Consider the following 20,481-nt stretch of genomic DNA (forward strand, 5'->3'; position numbering starts at 1 on the left):
ACACACACACAGACACAGAGGGACACACACAGACCCGAGCAGATAATGCAATTCCCACCCAGAAAGAAAGTGGAGAAAGCAACTTGGCCAGCTGCAATTTTGTTGCTGCCATCGTCGTCGTCGTCGGTGCTCGTCCTGGACGTCATCGTCGTCGTCGTTGTAGGCGTTGTTTTTGCCCACATCGTTAGCAATGCTCATCGGCAACATTTCGTCAGCTTCCGCCAGCCAGCCAGCCAGCCAGCCAGCCAGCCAGCTAGCTAGCCAGCCAGTTGGAGGAGCCGCGTCATGCGCGTTGGCCCTGCGTGGGCGCTGCAGTCGCCCCACACCGCCCACCCGTTATTGCTCCTCCAAGTGGGTGGGGGCTGTAGCGGGCAGGGACCTCCAGCCCAAACTGGAGCTTGGGGCTTGGAGCTCCTCCTCGCCGGCAATCGTTGGCTGAAACTATTTTTATATGCTGGCCCAGTCTTTGTGTCTCTCTGTGGGGGCTGGGGCAGAGAGTGGTTGCAAGCGTTTGTCATTGTGCATTACTTCTAGCATGCATCGCGGCGCGTTCTATGATGCAACAATGTGGCTGTGCCACCCATCCCCTAACCTCTCCCCCCCGCCAGATGCGATCTGCTGTTGTAATTTGCTTGTTGTTGCCCGGTTCGTTGGCTTTGCCGGGGTTTTAGGGAGCATCCTGCAAGGTTCTTTTTTTTCTTCTTGTGTTCCCTCTGAACATTTTACGATGATTTTCATTTTCATATTCGAATCGTGTGCTCTGTGTGGGAGTTAACTTTGTGTGTGTGTGTGTGTGTGCAAATCGAATTATATTTGCTGCCACACAATGTAGACAACAGGCAAGGACGTAGCATGCAGCATGCAGGCTGGATGGAGCTTGGAGCTTCTTTTTTGTGGCCATCGAGGAGGAGCAGCTTTGCCCTTTGGCTTCCTGCACTTTGACCAACACTTCTCCGTCGTTAACTGGTGGGAAATTACCTTACTCTGGAAATCGTCTACCCAAAAAACAGAAGACTTTTTACGATCCACGGGGAGGTGCAGAATGTACCTCAGGGCAGAGTGCGTTTACGTATCTCTTGGAGTGTGTTTTTGTGTGTGCTTTTGGGTCTCAACTCATCTTAATGTCGTGCATCATATTTCTTTCGCTTTATATACGCTTTTTAATGTGTATTTTGTCGTGCATAATGTTGACATTTTGACGCACTAATAAACATAATTTGCTCATAAAATACGTTTTATTGCCAGAGTGCCTTGTATCAGCCATCGCTGGAAAGTGTCTGACTGTGTGTGCTCTGTGTGCGCTTGAGGCACATTAAATTGAAGGTCCTCCCCCGCACTCTGCCGAGTTCATTTGGCGCTAGACGCGTCAAGTGGAACTCTTGAATTAGGAGACAAAAGGCATTTAAAATCAAACACCTTGTTAACAGTCAAAGAGTTCAACGTACCCCTAAGTCAGCCCCGCCTTGACCAGCATCTCTCCATGTCTCTCACATTGCATAATTAATTGCTACTTCACACTGAGTGCTCGCTGGAGTTCTGTGGCCCTCCGTGGCTTGTATCTGTCTGCAATCGGAACGCTTTAAATCACATTTTCTCATTTTCCCCACACATACACCAGTGTATATGTAGTATATCCCCCCCCCCCCATGTACATGTAGCTGTGGTGCAAAAGAAAAACAGCAAAAACATTTTTAAATATTTATTAGCAACAGCTTACAAGCTTCATCTTATTTTCTCTCGGTCGCTCTCATCGGTGGCTCGTTCCCTGCTCCCTGTTCTCTCCCCTCTCTCTTCCTTCGCTCCACTGCGTTAAGTAATTTCGTTATTTGCCAAAACATGGGACCCGCCCGGACTACGCCTTTTGCTGTTCCGCCACCGCCATTTGTCTGCTTGTCGGATCTGGGCTGGGCTCTGGCTCTGGCTCTGGCTCTGTGCTTTGGCTGCTCGCTGCTCGCTGCTCGTTGATGCCATTATCTTATTCAGCATCCTTGTCATCTCATAAAGGATGCCTATTATAAATTAATTCCTGCCAGCCGTGGCCGCCTTAACCCCCCCTCTCTTCTCCTGCTCTCAGCCACTTTTGCCGGCTCTTCTTTCCTATCGCTTTTATCACTTGGGGGAGGGGCTCATACCCATCCCCACACCTAAATATCAAACATGTTGCTCCCGTTATAGCTGCCATGTGTATGTGTGTGCCTGACTATATGACTATATAATTTTTTGATTTAACGCTGCTGCTGCTGTCGCAATTTTTCAAAAAATACCCTCCATGCTCCATGCTTTTATTTTTTGTGTGCGCCGTAAAAGTTGAAAGTTGCTGCTGGTGCCACAAACAAACTCTGCCCCAGACTCGCGCTCTCTCCCCCACACATATGTGACATTGATGCCCCTCCGCTCGCTGTTTGAGCTGTTTTATTGTTATCATTAAACGGCAACACCTCCACGCTCCACGCTCAATGCTCCAAGCTGCTGTTCGACATGTTTTTCCTTGTGTCTTCGTGTTGTCCTTGCTCCTGCCGATGCGGGCTCCTCGAGTGGGCCTCAACAAGTTTGACAAAGCCCCGGGTCCCACACGTTTTGTGGCGGGTATGGGGGGGCAATGCCTGAGATTGGCTGTGGGTTTGGGTGTGGGCCCTTGATCCCATTATGATTAAAAATTGTTTTGCGACTCTTATCTTTTGCGGCTGGCTGCGATCATTAATGAAGCAGAAAGTGATTGGGATGAAAGCGCGCCACATGCCGGGCCCCGAGTCATGATTAATTGGAGCGCACAAGCTGGCACCAAAGAGAGTGGGAGAGACAAATCAGTAGCAACAGCAGCGGCAAACGCTTTTCGGGTGTTAACTGCATTTCATTCATCAACGCTTGCCAGCCGCAACGAGCTGCCAGACCAGCACAAGCTGGGGTTTGGATTGCGGCAGGGTTAGACTCGGAGCTGTGAAGCAGAAGCAGAAGCAACTGCTCCTGATGCGGCTACTGACTGCTGGTCGGTGGCAGTTGCATAGCAAATTCAAACAAAATTCACGACAGTTTCTCGTAACTTTGTCAACGAAGCGCAACATGCGGAGAGAGAGATGGAGAGAGATGGAGAGAGAGAGAGAGAGAGAGGGGGAGAGTGGAAGAGCGGTGTAGAAGCCATCGCTGATGTCTGGCAGACATCTTGAGTGGGTGAGAGGTGAGTGGCGAAAGACAGACCAGAGGGACGTGCCAACGAATTGCAATTTGCAATTTTATGGCAGAGCAGCTAGAAACAGAAACATTGAGGCAGGGGGGCATGGGGGCATGGGGGCATGGGACACACACCAACACAGAAGCCGCCACAGTACAAAACAAACCAATTTAAATTTTCAGCGGTGTTGGCTGCTGGTCCTGCTGCTGTTCCAAAGCATAGTTAACGGCAGCAGCAGCACCACCAGCAAAAACACAGCAGAGCTGGCGAAAAGCGCAACAAAGCGTAGCTGACAAAATCAAACCAGCAGCAGCACAAAAAACCCAAACCCAAAGAAGCAAAACAAAAAGGGAAACAACAAAAAAGGGAAGGGAGAGAGCGGCAGAGAAAATGAAGAGAAATATTCGCAATGACAATTGAAAGTCGGAATCGGAATCGGAATCGGAACCAGGGGGGGCACCGACTGAGGTGGCTGTGGACTGGCCAAACACTCAATCAATAAATTATGCTGCCACGGAATATACAAATCAACGAACGGGGGCGAATGCCACAGAGGCAGTGGGGAGAGGGCTGGGTGCACGATCTGCGGGCTGCTTGTTTGGCCTGGTCACGCGGCAGCTGCGGAACAAAAGGCCATGCTTCATGGACCACCCCAGCCCAAACCACACCGCACCCCTGGTCCGACCCCAACGAGACCAAAAGCGGGGCACAGACGGATGTGGCTTTGTGGGTTTTTGTGTGCGGTCGCCGCCCCATCTGCTGTTAGTCATTTGAGCAGCGGCGACACAACAAGAGAGAGAGTGAGAGATGGAGGAGGAGGCGTGGATGCTGTTGACGATGGTCAGGGCCAGAGTATGGCCAAGATAACGACGGAATAGAAACAGCCACCCAGAAGCGTACGCCCCTGCTGCTGCTGCTTTGATGTGAATGCCTGGCAGATCCCTGGCAGGACTACGCCCCTGCCAGCTGGAATGGAATGACACTGTCAAATGCGTTGACTGCATTGTGCCACTGTGGCTGGTGGCTGTTGGCTGGTGGCAGTCCCAGGCGCCAGCCAGTGCCACAGACAAAGACAAAGGCGAAAGGCGAAAGGCTTTCAGGCTCTCAGGCTCTCAGTGCAACCAAAATTGCAAAATGGCTGCCAGGCTCGACTCGACTCGACTCGCTGCGGCTCTCTGCGCTGGCCTGACCCCAAGCTGACCTCAAGGGAAAGCGGTCTTTAAAGCCGCCGTTGCCGTCGCCAACATTGATTTTTTGCCAACAGGAAGACCGGCAGACGGGAAGACAGAAAGACAGAAACAGCAGGACACAGCGTACATTTGCATATAAAATATTGCACGAGCATATCAAATATTGATTATGATTGACGATTTGTAAGGGATACCCAAGAGAAGCCTTTTAAGCGGAATACGTCCCCGAAGCATGTGCAGCTTGATCGATTTTTCTAATCTGCCTTTTCATTGGCAGCACCCAACCACCAACAGCCAGGACGCACATTGACGCACCTGCCGCTGGACCCACGACACAGACAGGCACACAAAACCCCACACAGGCAGAACCACACACAAACACAACTGCCTGGCATTGTCCAGTCAAGCGCTTCATTGTCCCCCACAGTGACTGTCATGAAGTCCAACTAAGCGGAAGCTGTAGGAATTTACCAACGTTTAAACTTTAATGCTTGGTACAACAGTTTTTATTCCTTCCTCCATGTCGCTCTCTCCTTTACTCTCTGTTTCTCTCCCTGAGCCTCTTTCTCGTGTGTCTGTGTGTGTGTGCTTGAGATTTTTTGCTCTGTTTTGCCCGTCTGTGTGGCCATAGCCAGTGCCCAGTGCCCAGTGACCGACTTCACCCCGCTCCAATTGAACCTAATCCGGCTGCTAAAGTATTAGCTACGTAGTTGTATGCTCATCCCGGCTGTCCAAACTGCCTTATGCTGCTTTTGTTGTTTGCTGGCATTTAACAAAAAACAAAAGAGCCAAAGCAAAAGCAAAAGCAAGAGCAACAAAAAAATAATGCACCAGAGAGGCAGAGACAGAGAGAAGAAGGATGTGGCTAAGCCAACAACGGAGGCACCAGATGGAATCGGAGAACTGACGTTTTGTTAAAAGTTTTCCACTCGCTCCAAGTCTGTGTATGGATGTGCCAGTGAAGGTGGAACTGTAGTTGTAGGTGGAACTGCAGCGTAAACTTAATAACAAGGCATCAGCCGCTGGACAGCCGACGGGCATACTAATCTACAGTCAGTCCACTTGGGCATTGCTCCCACGCTCTTGGCTCCTGCTAAATTAAGTGACCGGCTTAGAGGTCGCTCCGCCAATCAGCCGCGTTGTGGGACTTCACTGAACTCCACCATATCGGCAGGTATGTATGTATGTAAGACACTGATGTGCTTTGTGTATTCTTCAAACTCCTGTGCGGCATTCCCGCAGCCAAGTGCGGGAGTGGCAGGGGTGAAGGGGCCAAAGTGGACAGCGAATGGACAGGAGGGCAAAGACATTAATGACACCCAACATCAATGAGTGTCAGTCGTTGTTCTTGTTTGTGAAAAATGAAATACAAGACGACAGGGGACAGGGGACAGGCACTGGGACTGGGACTGGGACACGCCTGGCAGGTGACGCTCATGGAACTGCGAGCTTGTCTCGGCGTCAGCATGGCGTATGATTGATTTTCCAGTCGTAAACTATGGCTGAGCTGCGCTGAAGTTGGGTGCCAGATAAATGCGGCAAGTATTAAACGGCAAATAAGCTTCAATAATAATAAAAGTTATAAATCTTTTGCATTGCCTGTCGCCGACGGCAGCAGCAGCAGCGGCAGCATCGAACAAGGACAAGCAATAGCAGACCCAAAGGCAGAGAGGAGGCGGTGGACCCTGCTTGTCCTCCAAAAGGACGACGACGACATGCTGCAACGTAGCGATAATAACAATTTATTGCACACGCACACACCAACACAACAACACACCAACACACATGACTAGACACGCTGTGGCACACACACATACTCACGCTGCAGAGTCGTGTGCAGAGTTGCCAAGTGCCGGAAAATGCCGCGAGACAGACAGGATTGCAACAGCAACAGCGGCCAGTGTAGGGCAGACAAAGGCAAACCGCACAATAATAAAAATGAACAATGACAGGTTAATAGCAAATAAATGAAAGCCCATAAGAAAGGCGGCAAAAGGACAACAAACACACGAGAGAGAGAGAGAGAGAGAGAGCGAAGCAGATGGAAGCTGAAATTGGAGGAGAACCAGCACCAGGAGGCTGCTGAGCGAGGCAGACAACAAAAGCAAGTGCACATGGAGGAGGCGACAATGGCATAGCCGGCGACGGCTGCTCCGGTCCAGACTCTCGCCGGACAAACTATGATGCTCTTCGCCTAGGCAATTGATATATAGTTTTCAATTTTAAAAACCATTGAGCAGGGCAGCGAAGCACATCAGAGCGGGGGCGTAGAAGTGGTGGGAAATTGCCATCGAGGACGTTGTTGGCATATTTAAAGCATAACTGCAGACACGACCGAGCAGCGACAAGACCTCCGATAATGGCTGCAAACGTACTTAACGGCCACACAATAATGACGGTAATGGGCGATGAGTTAGCAGGCAGGCAGGCTGGAGTCAGGCAGGTTGACAAAATGCATTCGGCATGCAATGCGCCGCCTGCCAATAATAATCGTCGCCCCATCATCATCATCATCATCATTACCATTAGTGCAGTGAGTGGGATGATTGAATGGGAATGAGGAGGACACTCACTCGCACTCGCACACGATTCCGATTCCGAATCTGATTTCGATTGCTCGAGCCTTTGTGTCTGCTCGGGTAAGCGGAAAATACATTAACTCAAAAGCAGGCAGCAATCCTGCCAGAATGCAGGATTTTATTATTTAGCTCTTTATCGTATAGTTTTCAGCAGGTTCTTCGATGGCTAAATAAATACTGTCAAGTGGCTCAAATTTTTAATAATTATTTCTCATTAAATCCGTTGAGCCCTTCTATCGAAATATTCGTTCAGAAATGTTTGCCTGTTTTTTGCTTGTCTTTGGATTTAAATAATCACTAAATATGCTTATTTATGCGTTACAAAAAAACACACACACAGAAAAACTCGCACCGAGTGAATATGAATGGAATATGCATAATCGATGGAGCAAGTTGAAAGCGGAAATAAATTGAAATAGTTTAACAGGGAAACAGCCTGCAAAATGGGTCCATAAACAGCCTTAATCTATGAGCCGTTTATTTTATTCCCTTTTATTTTAATTCATTTTGTTGTATTTTATGTTATAATTTAAATATGGCATATTTAAATTGCAGACACACCACGGGAGAGGTGTCGCAAGCCGCCTGCAAGCGGATTAAATTTGTCTGGCCTCGTTTCGCATCGTATCGGATCACATCGCATTTTATTAAATTGTATTTCACAAAAGTTTTTTGAGCCAAAGTGACAAAGAGAAAAATCGATCACCTGTTTAAAGTTCCCACCCACGCGTCCAAGTCCATGTCCGGTGCAGAGGTAGAGGGTAGAATGTTGGGGCTACTTGGCAGCTGTGCCAACGCCTGGCGAACGCATCAGTCAACGTCCTTACGGTCTAACAAAGGACGACATTCGGCGGGTGGGACACGAACCGAAAGGTCTCTCAGGGGTAGAGTGGGAGGGAGTGACTACTCCTCGTCGGGGACCACTTTATAAGCCAAATTCAACGCTCTCTCTCTCTCTCACTGCTCGTTGGAAACGCTTTTTCGTTGTTGCCGGGAATGCGCCTTTGTCTGTTGTTTGCCTTCGCAATGACGACAACTTTTTACATTCTTTTTAGCTAGCTCTTCTCGTTCGCCTCTCTCTTGCTCTTGCCTGCTTCTTTTGGCAATTTGTTTCTGCATCTTACAACGAATTCAATTGAAAATTTCAACAGACACTCGACATTGGAAGAGAGGAGACGCGGACGAAGGACAACTCTGACTGCAAATTTAAAAACAAATTTGCCGCAAAGCAACAGCAGTAAACTTTGCAAACAAAACTTTTGCCCACCCTGAGAATGTCCGCTTCGATTTTCAATTCTCGCAGCTCTCTCTCTTTCTCTCTCTCTGTGCTGTGCCTTTCAACGGGTCAAGTGTGGACGTGCGTCTAAATGTTACATATACGCCACGACGTCCGCTGCACTTCAACTTGGCACAATTGGCAGTCTGTGTGGCTGTATCCTGTCTGTGCCGCCGACCAACGTCTTCCCCAACGTCTTTGGCCCATCGTTGTGCTGTTTGCCGAGTGCACTTTTCCCTGTACGAAACAACAGACAAGGGGCTCGTCCCTGCCCCTGGCAAGAAGAACCAACGTTGTTGTGGATGCCTCTCCGGTATTTACTTTTCCACCCACGCTGTCTGTCTATAGGTTTTTTTTCCTTCCTCTGTTTGTTTGCTCGGCATTGTGTTTGCCCTTCGTTTAGTCAGAATGCCAACTATGACAAAATCAGAGAATCGAGAGCCGGAATCGGAATCAGAATCGAAGCGAATCGAAGGAATTGCTTGAGCGTTGAGCGCTGAGCCACTGCCAATGTGGAAATTGTCAATAATTTCAAATTGATTTCTATTTGATTTAGCACAAAGCAGACACCTTGCTGCATGCTCTATACGTGTGATACGGATACGTGGAAGCGTCTTCAGTTAACGAGAACTTCGGGCCGGGGGTGGAGCATAAGTGAAAACGTAAACTTTGACAAACATGCGGCCCTCGTTTGGAGGCCAAATAACATTAGATGGCTATTAGAGGCTTGGCCGGCGTTTTTACGACGAAGACCATAAAAAGCATTACTTGAACTGCTCCTCGTAAAACTCGTGAAATTTGTAAGGACTCGTGCGTCTGAGCCCCCCGCTCTAGGCCTAGTCGCAGCCCCTAGCCGGCAATAAAACCCAATCGATAAGTGCCCCAAAGTGTTGGAATGCCTCGTAAACAAATGGGGCAAGCCTGCACCTTAAAGCGTTTCCCCACGCATCAACCCAAGGGAGCGAAGTTTATTACCTCTAACCATCATTATAGCAGCCATGACAATTATACATATACAAATATGTATACATACATAACTACCTACATATGTACATATTATGTATGTATAGTTTGGGGAGGTTTGGTGTTCTTTGGCTTACCCTGCTTGGGTGAGATGCTGAGCACCTGCTGCTGGGGCGACTGCTGCTGCGAGTGGATCTGGTACTGCTGCTGCTGTACGACCACCGCCTGCTGCTGGGCGGCACAGACGGCAGCGGCCACCGCCTGCTGCTGCTGATGATGCGCGGCGGCAGCGGCTGCTGCTGCAGCGACGGCCTGCTGTTGCGAGTGCTGCTGCTGCTGCGAGTGCTGCTGCTGCTGCAGGTGTGGCGACTGCGACTGGGGATGCTGCTGCTGCTGTTGCTGCTGCTGCTGCTGCTGCTGCTGAGTCGTGACGATGGTCATCTGCTGGGCCTGCTGCTTGCCGTTCTGCTGCTGCTGCTGCTGGGAGGTTGCCTGTTGCTGCTGCTGCTGTTGCATGTGCGTCTGGTGGATGGCCAATAGCTTCGTCTCGTAGGGCTTGGCGCCCACCGACAGTGGCTGACTGCTGAGTGTCATCTGTGCAGTGGCTGGCATCATCAGAGTGGGCATGGCCAACATGGTACAACCGTTTTCGTTTCCGTTTCCTGTTGCAGTTGCACTTTCAGTGGATGTTTTTGCTGCTTTTATTGCTGTTGCCTCTGCTGTTGTATTGCGGTGTGGATTTCGCACGTTCTGCGGTTAAACACAGCTCGCTTTGATGTTTAATGAAGTGCCTGGGTGGGCCTGGGTCTGCTGCCGCCTTGCAGTTGATGATGCAAATAAATTGTGTTATAATTTGGCTAAATAATTTTTATGGCTGCCTTTTTGTGTGAAACCGCACTGTTGTTGTTGCTGCTGCTGCTGCTGCTGTTGTTTTTATTGCTTTGCCGAGTTTTATGCGCAAATCATTTGAGGCATTAAATAATTTCTACAATTGTACTAATTTGAAATGCTGCCTTTCTGCGGTTTTCTTTTCCGTTTGATGTTTTGTGTTTGTGTTCCGCTTCGTGTTGTTTGTGGTTGCTTTTTAATTTTCCATTAAAAAATTCCCTCTTGTTTTTTTTAGCTTGACCTTCACTTATCACAGACCAATGAAATTTGTGTCGAAAAAGTTCATTTGGTTTTTTTGAATCAACAGAAATCTCTTATGCACAAAATGCTGGAAACTCCGTTGATTTTTCTATAAATTAAATTTATTGTTTTATAATTTGGCAAAATATTCTCAATATGCAAAAGGAATTTTGTCATTTTCCTCAACAATATTTAAGATTATTCTGCCAAGTAAATACAATTCAAACAAAGGATAATGCTTAAAAAAGCAAAATTGTAATTAACTTTCACTGATGCTGCCACGAGAAAAGTGTATAAAGGAGATGTCTTGCCTTGTTTTTTATGTGAAGCTCTTGAAGCTCAGGCACGAGCATTATCATATATCAAGACTAAGCCATTCACACATCATTTGAGAAATTAAATTTAATATTTTACGATTTGTGTGCTCGTGCCTCCCACTGCTCCCCTTGGCATACAAAGCGGAACATGAGCCAACAAAGAATAAAAAGTTATGCGAGAGCCTCCTCGGGTGGCTGGAGGGAGGGGAACGACATCGAAAGTGCGCGTAACGCAATGTCTAAGTGCCAAAAGCAGAAACAGACAGCACAGACAGCTCAGCCAACGAAAAAATTATAACAATAATCATAAAAGGAGCCGAGCACGAGGAGTACAAGTGCCAAAAAAAATAAACAACTACGAGAGTACGTACAAGAAACGGAGATGGGTTTTACGACAGACGCACCCCGAAAGGGACAGAGAGGAAGGAGAGGCTGTATCAGCATCCAAAACCCCAAAGCCTGACACCCTGTACGCCCCAAGTGTTGGCAAGTGTCAGAATCAGGCGCAGCCTCGACGTCAGTCTAACGCTTCCGGTTTTTATAGCGCCATGCTCACAAAGGGATAAGGGACGAAGGACAGACAGACAAATGCTATGTATAAATATAAACTTATATTTTTATTTGGTAAAGCCAGGACCCACAGCCGGGAAGCACTCGCGGCCAGAAGACACACACAAAAAAGCACGACGAGGACACCAAAAATACAAAACACACACACAACATTCCTGTCTGTCTGTGTGTGTTTGTGTGTGTGTGTAAGTATGAATCACACACACTCAAACACATACCCACACACAACTGCAATGGCCTTTTTTTATATTTTATATAGTAGAAAGGAGCGCCCCAGTGCGACAGTCGGCGGCAGTCGGCAGAGTCGGCGTTGGCTGGCGGCAGCATTTATTGGCTGCTCGTTGTCGGTTTATGTGCCACATAAGCCGAAGTGGCAGGCTCCTGTGGTTGTTGCCACTGTTGCCAGTGCTCTTTTATGCTACTGCTGCTGCTGCTGTACATAATGTGGCCAAAAACACAGCGGGCACAACAACAAACACACATATGCACACGCAGCAACGGTTGTGGCAGTCTCTATGTAAATAGCGACTAAAATCGATGCTACCAAAAGCGACAACGAGCGACAAGAGACGCAAAACGAGTTGAATATTTCCAAAAATATTATATTCGAATCGATTTTCATGGCACCATGAATGCCATGCATTGGGTTGGGCTTGCAGAAAATCAAAGATCGGCCGATCAAATATTTTGAATATTTTTGTAACATTTTCTTGCTTGCAACTAGAAAACTGAGCAGCTGAAAGAACTTCTACCAGTTCAGTGCAATGAAAGTTAGCTGCCAGCTATCAGACAATTTCCACTCTAGATCTCACTGAATTCGAAACACCAAAGTAAATGATAAAAAAAAAATTCAAAAATCACACAAACTAAAAACTTATACGGATGGTACATAAATATTTGTATTTAAAATGTTTTAAAAGTTCATTTTTTATTTTTATTTTGTATATTAATATTGATAAGATTATTTTTAGTTTTCAGTTCGCATTTGTATTATTTTATTTTCGAGTCGCACACGTCGTTGTTTTCAGGTATTCGGTTTGAGGTTTTTTCTTACGTTTTTGGGGGCTTTTTTTTGTTTTGAATTCTCTTTGACGAGCAGTTGGTTTTGCTTTCGGTTTGCTTTTGGTTTTTGTCGGTTGGTTTGTTGGTTTGAGAAATTATAATAACAACTTAACAACAATGTAACGAATATCCTTTCTTAACGAGGACACAATTCAAACTGAAAGCGAAGCGCATTCGTCTGTCTCACAAATAGTCAACATATCGGCTCGCATACCGTTATTCTGTCGACGTCGCTGTCGCGTCGAAGTCCTTTTTGGCATAGCCGAGCCGTGTGCGCTCGGCACTCGTCCACCCGATGCCCAAAAGAACGAGCGAGCAGCGCACGAACTTTGCTCTCTCTCAAGCATGCGCATTTCCCCGTCTTCGAATTTGGTTGTTGTCCGTGCTAAGCCGTACATTCGAATTTCCCTCGAAGAGGTAATTTCCCTACTTTTATGGATGGCAATTATGGTTACCAGTTCCTTGGCTGTTATACGCGTCTTGTCACTCTGTGGATGCTCCTCTGGGCCTTGCTCTGTTGGCAGTCACTGCCTGTGGCCATCTATAACAGCATTTTGATTACATGCATTACATCTGACTCCCCACACTCGTACCCACACATTCAAATCACTCTTCATTACGCGGAAACCTCAAAGACGTGGGGCGAGTGGCGGTTCGAGCCGTTTGAGCCGCTTGAGAAGCGAGCATGGGCTGGCTATGCATGCCACCAATAGACAAGCAAACAAAGGCTCAGACACACACACACGCTCATACTGAGAGGGGCACATGCTATTGTTTATGTGCTCTTGAGAGCCAATAATCTAATCCACTTTTGTTTTGTTATCATTCGTGAGCCCTTTCTCGCCAAATAACCAGAGAACTACCACCACCAGAAGGAGCAGCAGGAGCAACCACAACGAGCTAGGCGACGGCGCTGCCTTTGCCTTTGGCTTGGCATTTGGCTCTGGCTCTTGCCCTTACCCGCCACCACTTAATTTCTACTTGATTTGTCGTTTAAGAAAACTAATTGTCTGCCTTTTGTTGAGCGTGAAAACAATAGAAAACATTTTAGCAACTGTTACTTTGGCCAAAAGCGTATTAGAAGCGGGCAAAGGAGAAGGCGAAAGCGAAGACGAAAGTCTCAGGAACATTTTGTGGCACTGTGGAAAGTGGCTGACGACTGAGTCGCAAATGGCCCTGGTTCTTGGTCAGGCAAAGGCGGCAGGGAGTGAGTGGAGGTGGCTGTGCTATGCGGGTTTGTGCGAGTCTTTTCAAGGTCAGTGCAAAAGATGAGTGCTGGCGGCTGGCGACATTTTACTGTATCTGAATGTGGTCTGTGATCGATTTGTTGCATATTCATGGCACAAACACAAACAGAACCCCGCTGTAGGCCCACTGACGTTGTGGCCAAGTTGACGTTCGTTTGCCTGTGTAACAAATATCAGAGTTCGTGGCATGCAAGCCGCCATCGAGAAGGGTTGAAGCTTGTGGCACGCATATCTTAAATCTATATATAGAAATAAACGAAGTAGCAAACACTAGAAGAGACTTTACTCACTAGTCATAGTGCCCATAAAAGGGTTAACGCTGATCCCCTCCTGCTTTTTGTATTGATTATTTATGCCATGAATGGATCTTACAGCAAAAACTCTTGACATGTGAGGCACGTTAGATTTCCCCATGGGCTCATCCCATTGAATATTTGATCAGCTTTGAACTCTTAAATGGGGACAGACTCCCTTACCGGATCTCCCTCTCTCTCTCTCTCTCTATGCCAGTGCATTATGCAAATGCAGAAGTTTCGTGGAGCTGCGCAACCGTGACGACAATGACGATGGCCACAGGAACAGACTCAACTGAAAGTAAAACACCAACGAGGACGACGACGATGGCAGAGCAGGGCGACACATTATCCGCTCGACGACTAAATATGTAAAAAATGCAAACACCAACAACTGCGAAAGGCACACACACTCGAGCAAAACACACACTCAAGCACACACACAGACACATGCATAACTGCTCCTGCAGCCAGGGCTCACGTGAGCGATTAAAATCTGAAGGAAAGTATTTCTGTTTTACTTTTATTTTTTACTACCGTTGCAGCCACTGGCACTGGCACTGCCTCCGCTGCTGCTGCTGCTGCTGCTGCTGCTGCTCCTGCTGCAATGTTGAGGGTTGTTGCTGAGGTGTAAATGAGTAGAGTTGGAAGGGTTGCAAGTAGAAGGCACCGGCACCGGCAGCGGCACCGGCAGCGGCGTGTAATTGGAGGCGAGTGTCGTGTAAAATGTAAAACTTGCGCCGTAAATAAATCAAAACTTTCTGACTGAACAAACATTCAGGTGAGCGAAAAAATGCAACAGCAACAGCAACAGCAACTGCAGCAGCCGTCAGCGGCAGGCACAAGTGGTACGGGCTTTGGGGCACGGGTGCCACATTTTTATATTGACAAGTGTGCCAAAGGGGAAAGCGTGTCCAGGGGGGTGGCTGCGAAAAACTCAAGCATCGGGTGGTGCCTGGACGAAAACAAGGCAGATGCTGGGGTTATTTACACTAAAAATTGGAACAGCTGCAAAGCGAAGCACTTACAGCAGCTGCCGTGGGGCTGGAGGGTCTGCTCGGACTGGGGCACGAGGCTGAGCCGCGGGTCCATCATATGCCGGTGGCATAGCAGCGCTGCCTCATCCGGTAGATGAGCAACATTTTTCACTCTTCGCTTTGGTATTCATTTAAGAGAATCTTTGAGTTGATTTCCCGTATAGAGAGCAAAGCATTAATTTGCTTCTTTATTATATATTATTAGAGTATTTTCTAAGAACTCTCAAGTTTTCTTGACTTTATTTTCTGCGATTCCTGAATGTGCCCAAGCAATACAGTTTTAGCCAGAATTGATTGCTGATTGCAGTTATGTAGTGCGAGATCTCCGCTTATTGATTCCTAACATAAAATGCTAAGCAATGCGATGCCCCCTTGCTGAAAGAACTCTCATTTGATTTATATATTCATTATTCCCACATATTTATGGGCGAAATGTAAATGGCCCACCGGGCGGGGCATTAATACGGTTATATAACAAGCAACTAAAGTGAATTTAAGTTGTGGCCGAGAAAGTTTTTCCGCTAGGTGGACACACGCAATGTCCTTCGCATTTGTTGTCATAATAAAATGATAAAAATATTAATATAAATAAACAGGGAAGTAAAAGAGATCTGGAGAACATTTGCCAGCATTCAGCTGGTCATCCAGAGCAAAGTTTTTGATATCCAACGACAATGGAACAGAATCTGAGACCGAATCGAGGAGGACTGGGCATGGGCTGGGACTTTCGCATAAGTTGACATTTTTTTGTCGGTTTGGCCTTGGGTTTTGGCTTTGACTTGAATGTTTTTCGTGTCCCCTTCTGCGGCATCTTCAGGATGATGCTGCCGCCGGCATAAATATATTTATTTGGGCTAAAAACTTTGCCCATTGCCAGGCAGCAGGCAGCAGGCAGCAGGCACCCAGCTGCCAGCGCCGCTTAGAGGCAGCTCGTCCCATAATTGATGGTCAGCGTTTAACTTAATTGTATGTGGGGAAATCTGAGAGTCCAGCTCCCATTTGGATGTTGGTTACCGTGGCAGTGTGCGTGTACGTGCCATGTCAGTGGCAGGGGCATGCTGATTGTGTCAAGATTTCATTTCAATTTGCGCCGCGATAAGGCTCTGAGACATAAAAGTAAATTGAAACGGCTGACACTGACGCCGGACGCTGACACTAGAGAATCAACTGGCCACCTGGCCATCATTGGTCCTCGCCAGAAGCTCGTCACGCACGTGCAGGAAGCAGGACGTTGAGGAGTTTTCAAAAATTTTTAATTGAATTTGCCACTGTCAGTCGTAGGGAGTTCCCAGTACCCAGTGTGTGTACTCACTGTGCAGTGGCGGCATGTACTCCATTTCCGAGTCACTGTCCTCCATGTCCTCCAGTTCATGTGGCAATCCAGCAGTTGGCGTGGCAAAGGAGTTGGTGCGCAGCGCCATTTCCATGGCACGCAGGGCGGGCAGGTTCCTGGGCAATTTGCCATTCTGCAATGCACCCAAGTGATGGACCATTAAAATTACACATAAATAGATAAGAATAAAAATAAGGACACGTGCCAAGTCATTCTAATTTAGAGCTCACTCGCCGCTGCGGGAGACATTTCCTAATTGAAGCATTCAACTTGATTACGAGACACGGAGTCAGGGATAGTGGGAGAGCGGGAGAGCAAGTGTAACGACAATCCTGAGACTAATGCCAAGGACGACACCGTGCGACAAGTGTCCACTGCTGGAGTGGGCTGCCAATCATGGAAAAGGATTACACGTAGTAAAACTTCGGAATGGAAACAAATGCCTTAACCAGCACCAGCATTCCTGAAAAAGTCCTGCCTCTGTCTGTCTGTCTCTTTTTGCTTTGTTATTTTGTTTTTTTTTTTTGTTTTGCTTTAGGTCCAACTAAAAAGCAACGATGTGACGACAACAATAACTACTACCAAGGGGGGAGTACAGGGAGCAGAAAGCAGCAGCCAGAAATCCAATTTCAGCAAGTAGCACGACATAAATTTGTTTTCTCCACCACATACACACAGAAACACACACAGAGAGGAGGGGTGGTGTGTGGTGTCCATTTCCTGCAAATGAATTCTGTTAATGCAGACATTACTCGAGCATATTAAAAGTCCGCATGTCCATTCCGTACGGAATTTTATAGCAACACAACACAACACAACACACACCAAAGGGCTGGCTACAAATAGGCACATTTGCTCCAACCCTCGCACCCGAAATTGTGGCAGCCACAACCCCCCATTGATGGCCGGGATCAGGCATTCGGGCAGGCAGGACTGCAGCCAATGGCCAATGTAGTTAGCAGACCAGCCATATACGCATATTTGTTTACCTTGCCACACGACAATTGTGGTGGAGATTCCCTAACCCCTGAAACCAGAATCCAAACCAAACCCTAACCCAATCCCCGAGTCAGTTACTGGGCCGAGCCCCCTGCTCGTTGGTCCGTCCGGACATTTACTTTATTTGATGTTGCGAAATGAAAATTGTGACATAAAAGGGACTAAGAACATAATTAAGTAGTGTCCGAATGTGCGAAACCAAAGGAATAAAAAGTGAGCAAACAACAGCCAGGGAAAAAAGCAAAAACAAAAAAGAGAGGAGATGGGAATACGGTAAACTATTTGCCGGGACTATCCGAATGTTAAGGCCACCGAATGACACTTAAAGGATTTGCCTGGACGGACTCTAAATATGCTCAGCGTTATGGGGATGCCCATTCTGGCTATCGGGCCATCGAGACGGTGCCCACAGAGCGTACATTATTTGCCGTGCCCCGGCGTTGCCACCGGTTTCCAACTAGTTTCCAGGCCACGTGTCGGCCACAAAGGGTCATGATTAGTTTGTCCAATAAAGAAGATGCGCACGCCTGGGAAAACACCAATAAAGATGAGAAAAAAGAAAAAAGAGCAGCGGAAAAGAAATCTTAAATACGAGCATAGTGAGCGAGCCGAGCCGAGCCTTTATGCTCCGCTAAATGGCACCAAACTTATTTCAAATTTATGAATATGCCGCCTATATTATTTACGATAGAGAGAGCCCCGGGGTAAGATTTGAAATTAATGATTTCAAGTAGAAGTGCCATGTGCCATTGGACCATTGCCAAACGCGAATGAAGACAAATGATACGAGAGCCAGACTGTGCCCCAATTGATTCACCGAATATGGATTATGTGGGATTATTCGTGTTCCAGTTCTGCGCCAAATTAAATAACCGTCCAACCGTCAAAGGAAAATCTGCAAACAAATTATACAACTGCTCCCCACACCCTCAATCCACAATATATTTTGTACAATTTTCCTTGTTTTTTTTTCTCTCTCGTAATACGCATCTTGTTCAGGGCCGTTTTGTGTGTCGCTGTCTTGGTTTTTGCTTTATTTGTTCACTTTTGAGTATTTGATTTCATTTCTTTCATTTTTTGTCTCTCTCTCTCTTTGACTGTGCGTGTGTGTGTGTGTGTGCGTGTAGTGTACAGTTTTTTAATAAAACAAATTCAGCGGGCGAAGGCCTGCGGCGAACATGGCAGGCAAAATTAAATTATTTCGTTGTTCTGTCCCCGATCCAGAGATGAAAGCAGGCGCTGGCCGGACGCAGAACATTTTATCATTTGTTGTTGCCACTGACAGGAGGACGGGCCACCAGAGGAGGCGACTCTGTTTGGGCGCTGCAGAATTTGACAGGCCTGTCTGCCAAGCCAAAGGAACATGACTTGGTTGCGCCCCCCCAGCCGCCACTTCATTCTCTCTGAAATTGGAGACGTCAAAGTCGGTATTGCTTGTAATTAAATGACCGGCAGAGACCTATCAAACATGCAAAGAGAGTGTGGAGTCTCCCCTCCCTGATGTGTGCCCCCTTTAGGCGATGCGTGTCGTCGCTCGCTCTCTATGGTTGTGTACCTCTATGCGGACACACTTCCGCTTCCTGCTGCTGCATTTCTTTTGCATAATGGACGTTGATTGATGACGCGTCTAGCGACAGGTGAAAGAATATGCTGTAATACATATTTATGAGGCTGGACGGACGGAATGTGCATAATTAGTGGCGCGCCGGAGTATGCGAATGCAATTTATACGACCACAATGCATCGCCTCATCGCCGGCGGCTCTTTCGAGGGCAATCGGCAATCTAATGTCATGCAATTTGCCTCTCTGCTGCAGTTGGCATTGCTTGCTCCGTGCTGCCTGCTCCCCTCTGCATCTGGCGTTGCAGTTTGCCATTGCTGCTGCTGCCTCCGTTGCTTGCAGTTTGCCATTCCAGCTGCCTCTGCTGCTTGGGCTGCTTTGACAGTTGCCGTTTTGCCATTTCGGTATGCAGAGCGGGCCAACGGGCGAGTCCGGACCATAAATTAGGCTTCACATCACTCAGTGCCGAGACGTAGACGGAGATGGGGTGTGGATGGCAGGATGGCAGGCTGAAAGGATGAGTATGAGGATGAGAATGAAGCCAAACACAAAAGCATGCCAAAGGCATCAATCGGCAAAAGTGCAGTGCAGTAGATAACATGCAGCTCACACACACACAGACACAGACACAGGCACACGCAGCTCACACACAGATGCTGCGGAAGTGGGATGGCAGCCAGTGCCGGAAAGACACGCAACATTGCATATTGAGACCACACGTCGTATGAGCAATGCCAAATGTTGCCTGCACGAGCCTCAGACAGGGCGGCAGGGCCTAAGACTGAATCCAAGCGGCGGCAAAGCTGCCTGCGACATCGCTCATAATTTCATAGTTTTTGCCCCATCTGCCAGCCAGCCAACCCCTGACAGAGCGAACAAACAAACAAAAGTCAAACTTACCCCTTCCCTTCCCCCTGCTGGCTTATTTGCACTGCGAGGCTCATAAAACTTTCAAATTCCATTTCTTATATCAGTTGGCAATGAATTTATTAGCTGCAGCAGCAGCAGCAGGTACGTTGCTGAGGCAAACAGCAGACCGAGTTGCATACATAGTTATGTGCACATTTATCTTCTTATCACTTGCCAGGGCCCCCAGTAGTAGCTGTAAATGTTGTGTATTGGCCATTGGGGGATGCAGGATTCAGGATGCAGGATGGCCGTGCAGCTGCACCTGGCTATCGACTCACTGTGTCCAGAGTCTCAGCCACCTCAGAGCAAGTATAAATCAAAGTGCTTGCTGCTTGCTGCTCGATGCAATTTCATTGGCCTGGCCAATTATCACGCAAAGTTCTCTCCATTCTGCCTGGCCGACTGCTCGGCTTGTCAGGCATTAATTTTCAGCCACAAATATTTGCACTCCCCCCGGTCCGTGATTGTGGCTGGCATGGGGCGGGACTCTAGCGGCTGGCCCATTGGAAATGAAGCCTGGAAACGGCTTAAGCGACGACAGCCACTACAGGCAATAACGGCTGCCATTTAATCGAAGCCAACTAATTGCGCCGTAATTGACAGTTTGACTGTTTGGTAATTTGTTTTTGCATGTTGCGCTGTCAAAAAGTTTTTGCCTTTTTTCCATGGCCCCGCCATTGCTGCCATCGCCATTTCCACGCTTTTCGCCCTCTCGATCTATGTATTTTTCCGGCTGGGCGCACGCCAAAGCGAATACGAGTACGAGCGAGTGCGGCTGATGTGCCCGGGAGACGGACTTTGGTTCGCTCAAAAACAGGAGCTTAGCCATCATCTAACTGGCAGCAAGC

At 47.7% G+C, this 20,481-nt stretch overlaps 1 protein-coding gene across 2 annotated transcripts in view; it reads right to left on the minus strand.

The window, feature by feature from the left end:
* The window catches only part of LOC117582993 (nucleolysin TIA-1), a 39,607-nt gene extending 27,195 nt beyond the window's left edge, over positions 1-12,412 (minus strand). For both annotated transcript variants that reach the window (XM_034271141.1, XM_034271142.1), the window contains exons 1-2: positions 12,247-12,412; positions 9,315-10,414 (exon numbers count right to left, since the gene is read on the minus strand). In XM_034271141.1, coding sequence (XP_034127032.1) covers positions 9,315-9,813 — 499 coding nt within the window. In that variant the 5' untranslated portion in view covers positions 9,814-10,414; positions 12,247-12,412. The remainder of the gene's footprint in view (positions 1-9,314; positions 10,415-12,246) is intronic.
* Between the last annotated feature and the right edge of the window lie 8,069 nt (positions 12,413-20,481).

The sequence above is a fragment of the Drosophila guanche genome, unplaced genomic scaffold (genome assembly GCF_900245975.1).
Source record: "Drosophila guanche unplaced genomic scaffold, DGUA_6, whole genome shotgun sequence".
Lineage (NCBI taxonomy): Eukaryota > Metazoa > Arthropoda > Insecta > Diptera > Drosophilidae > Drosophila > Drosophila guanche.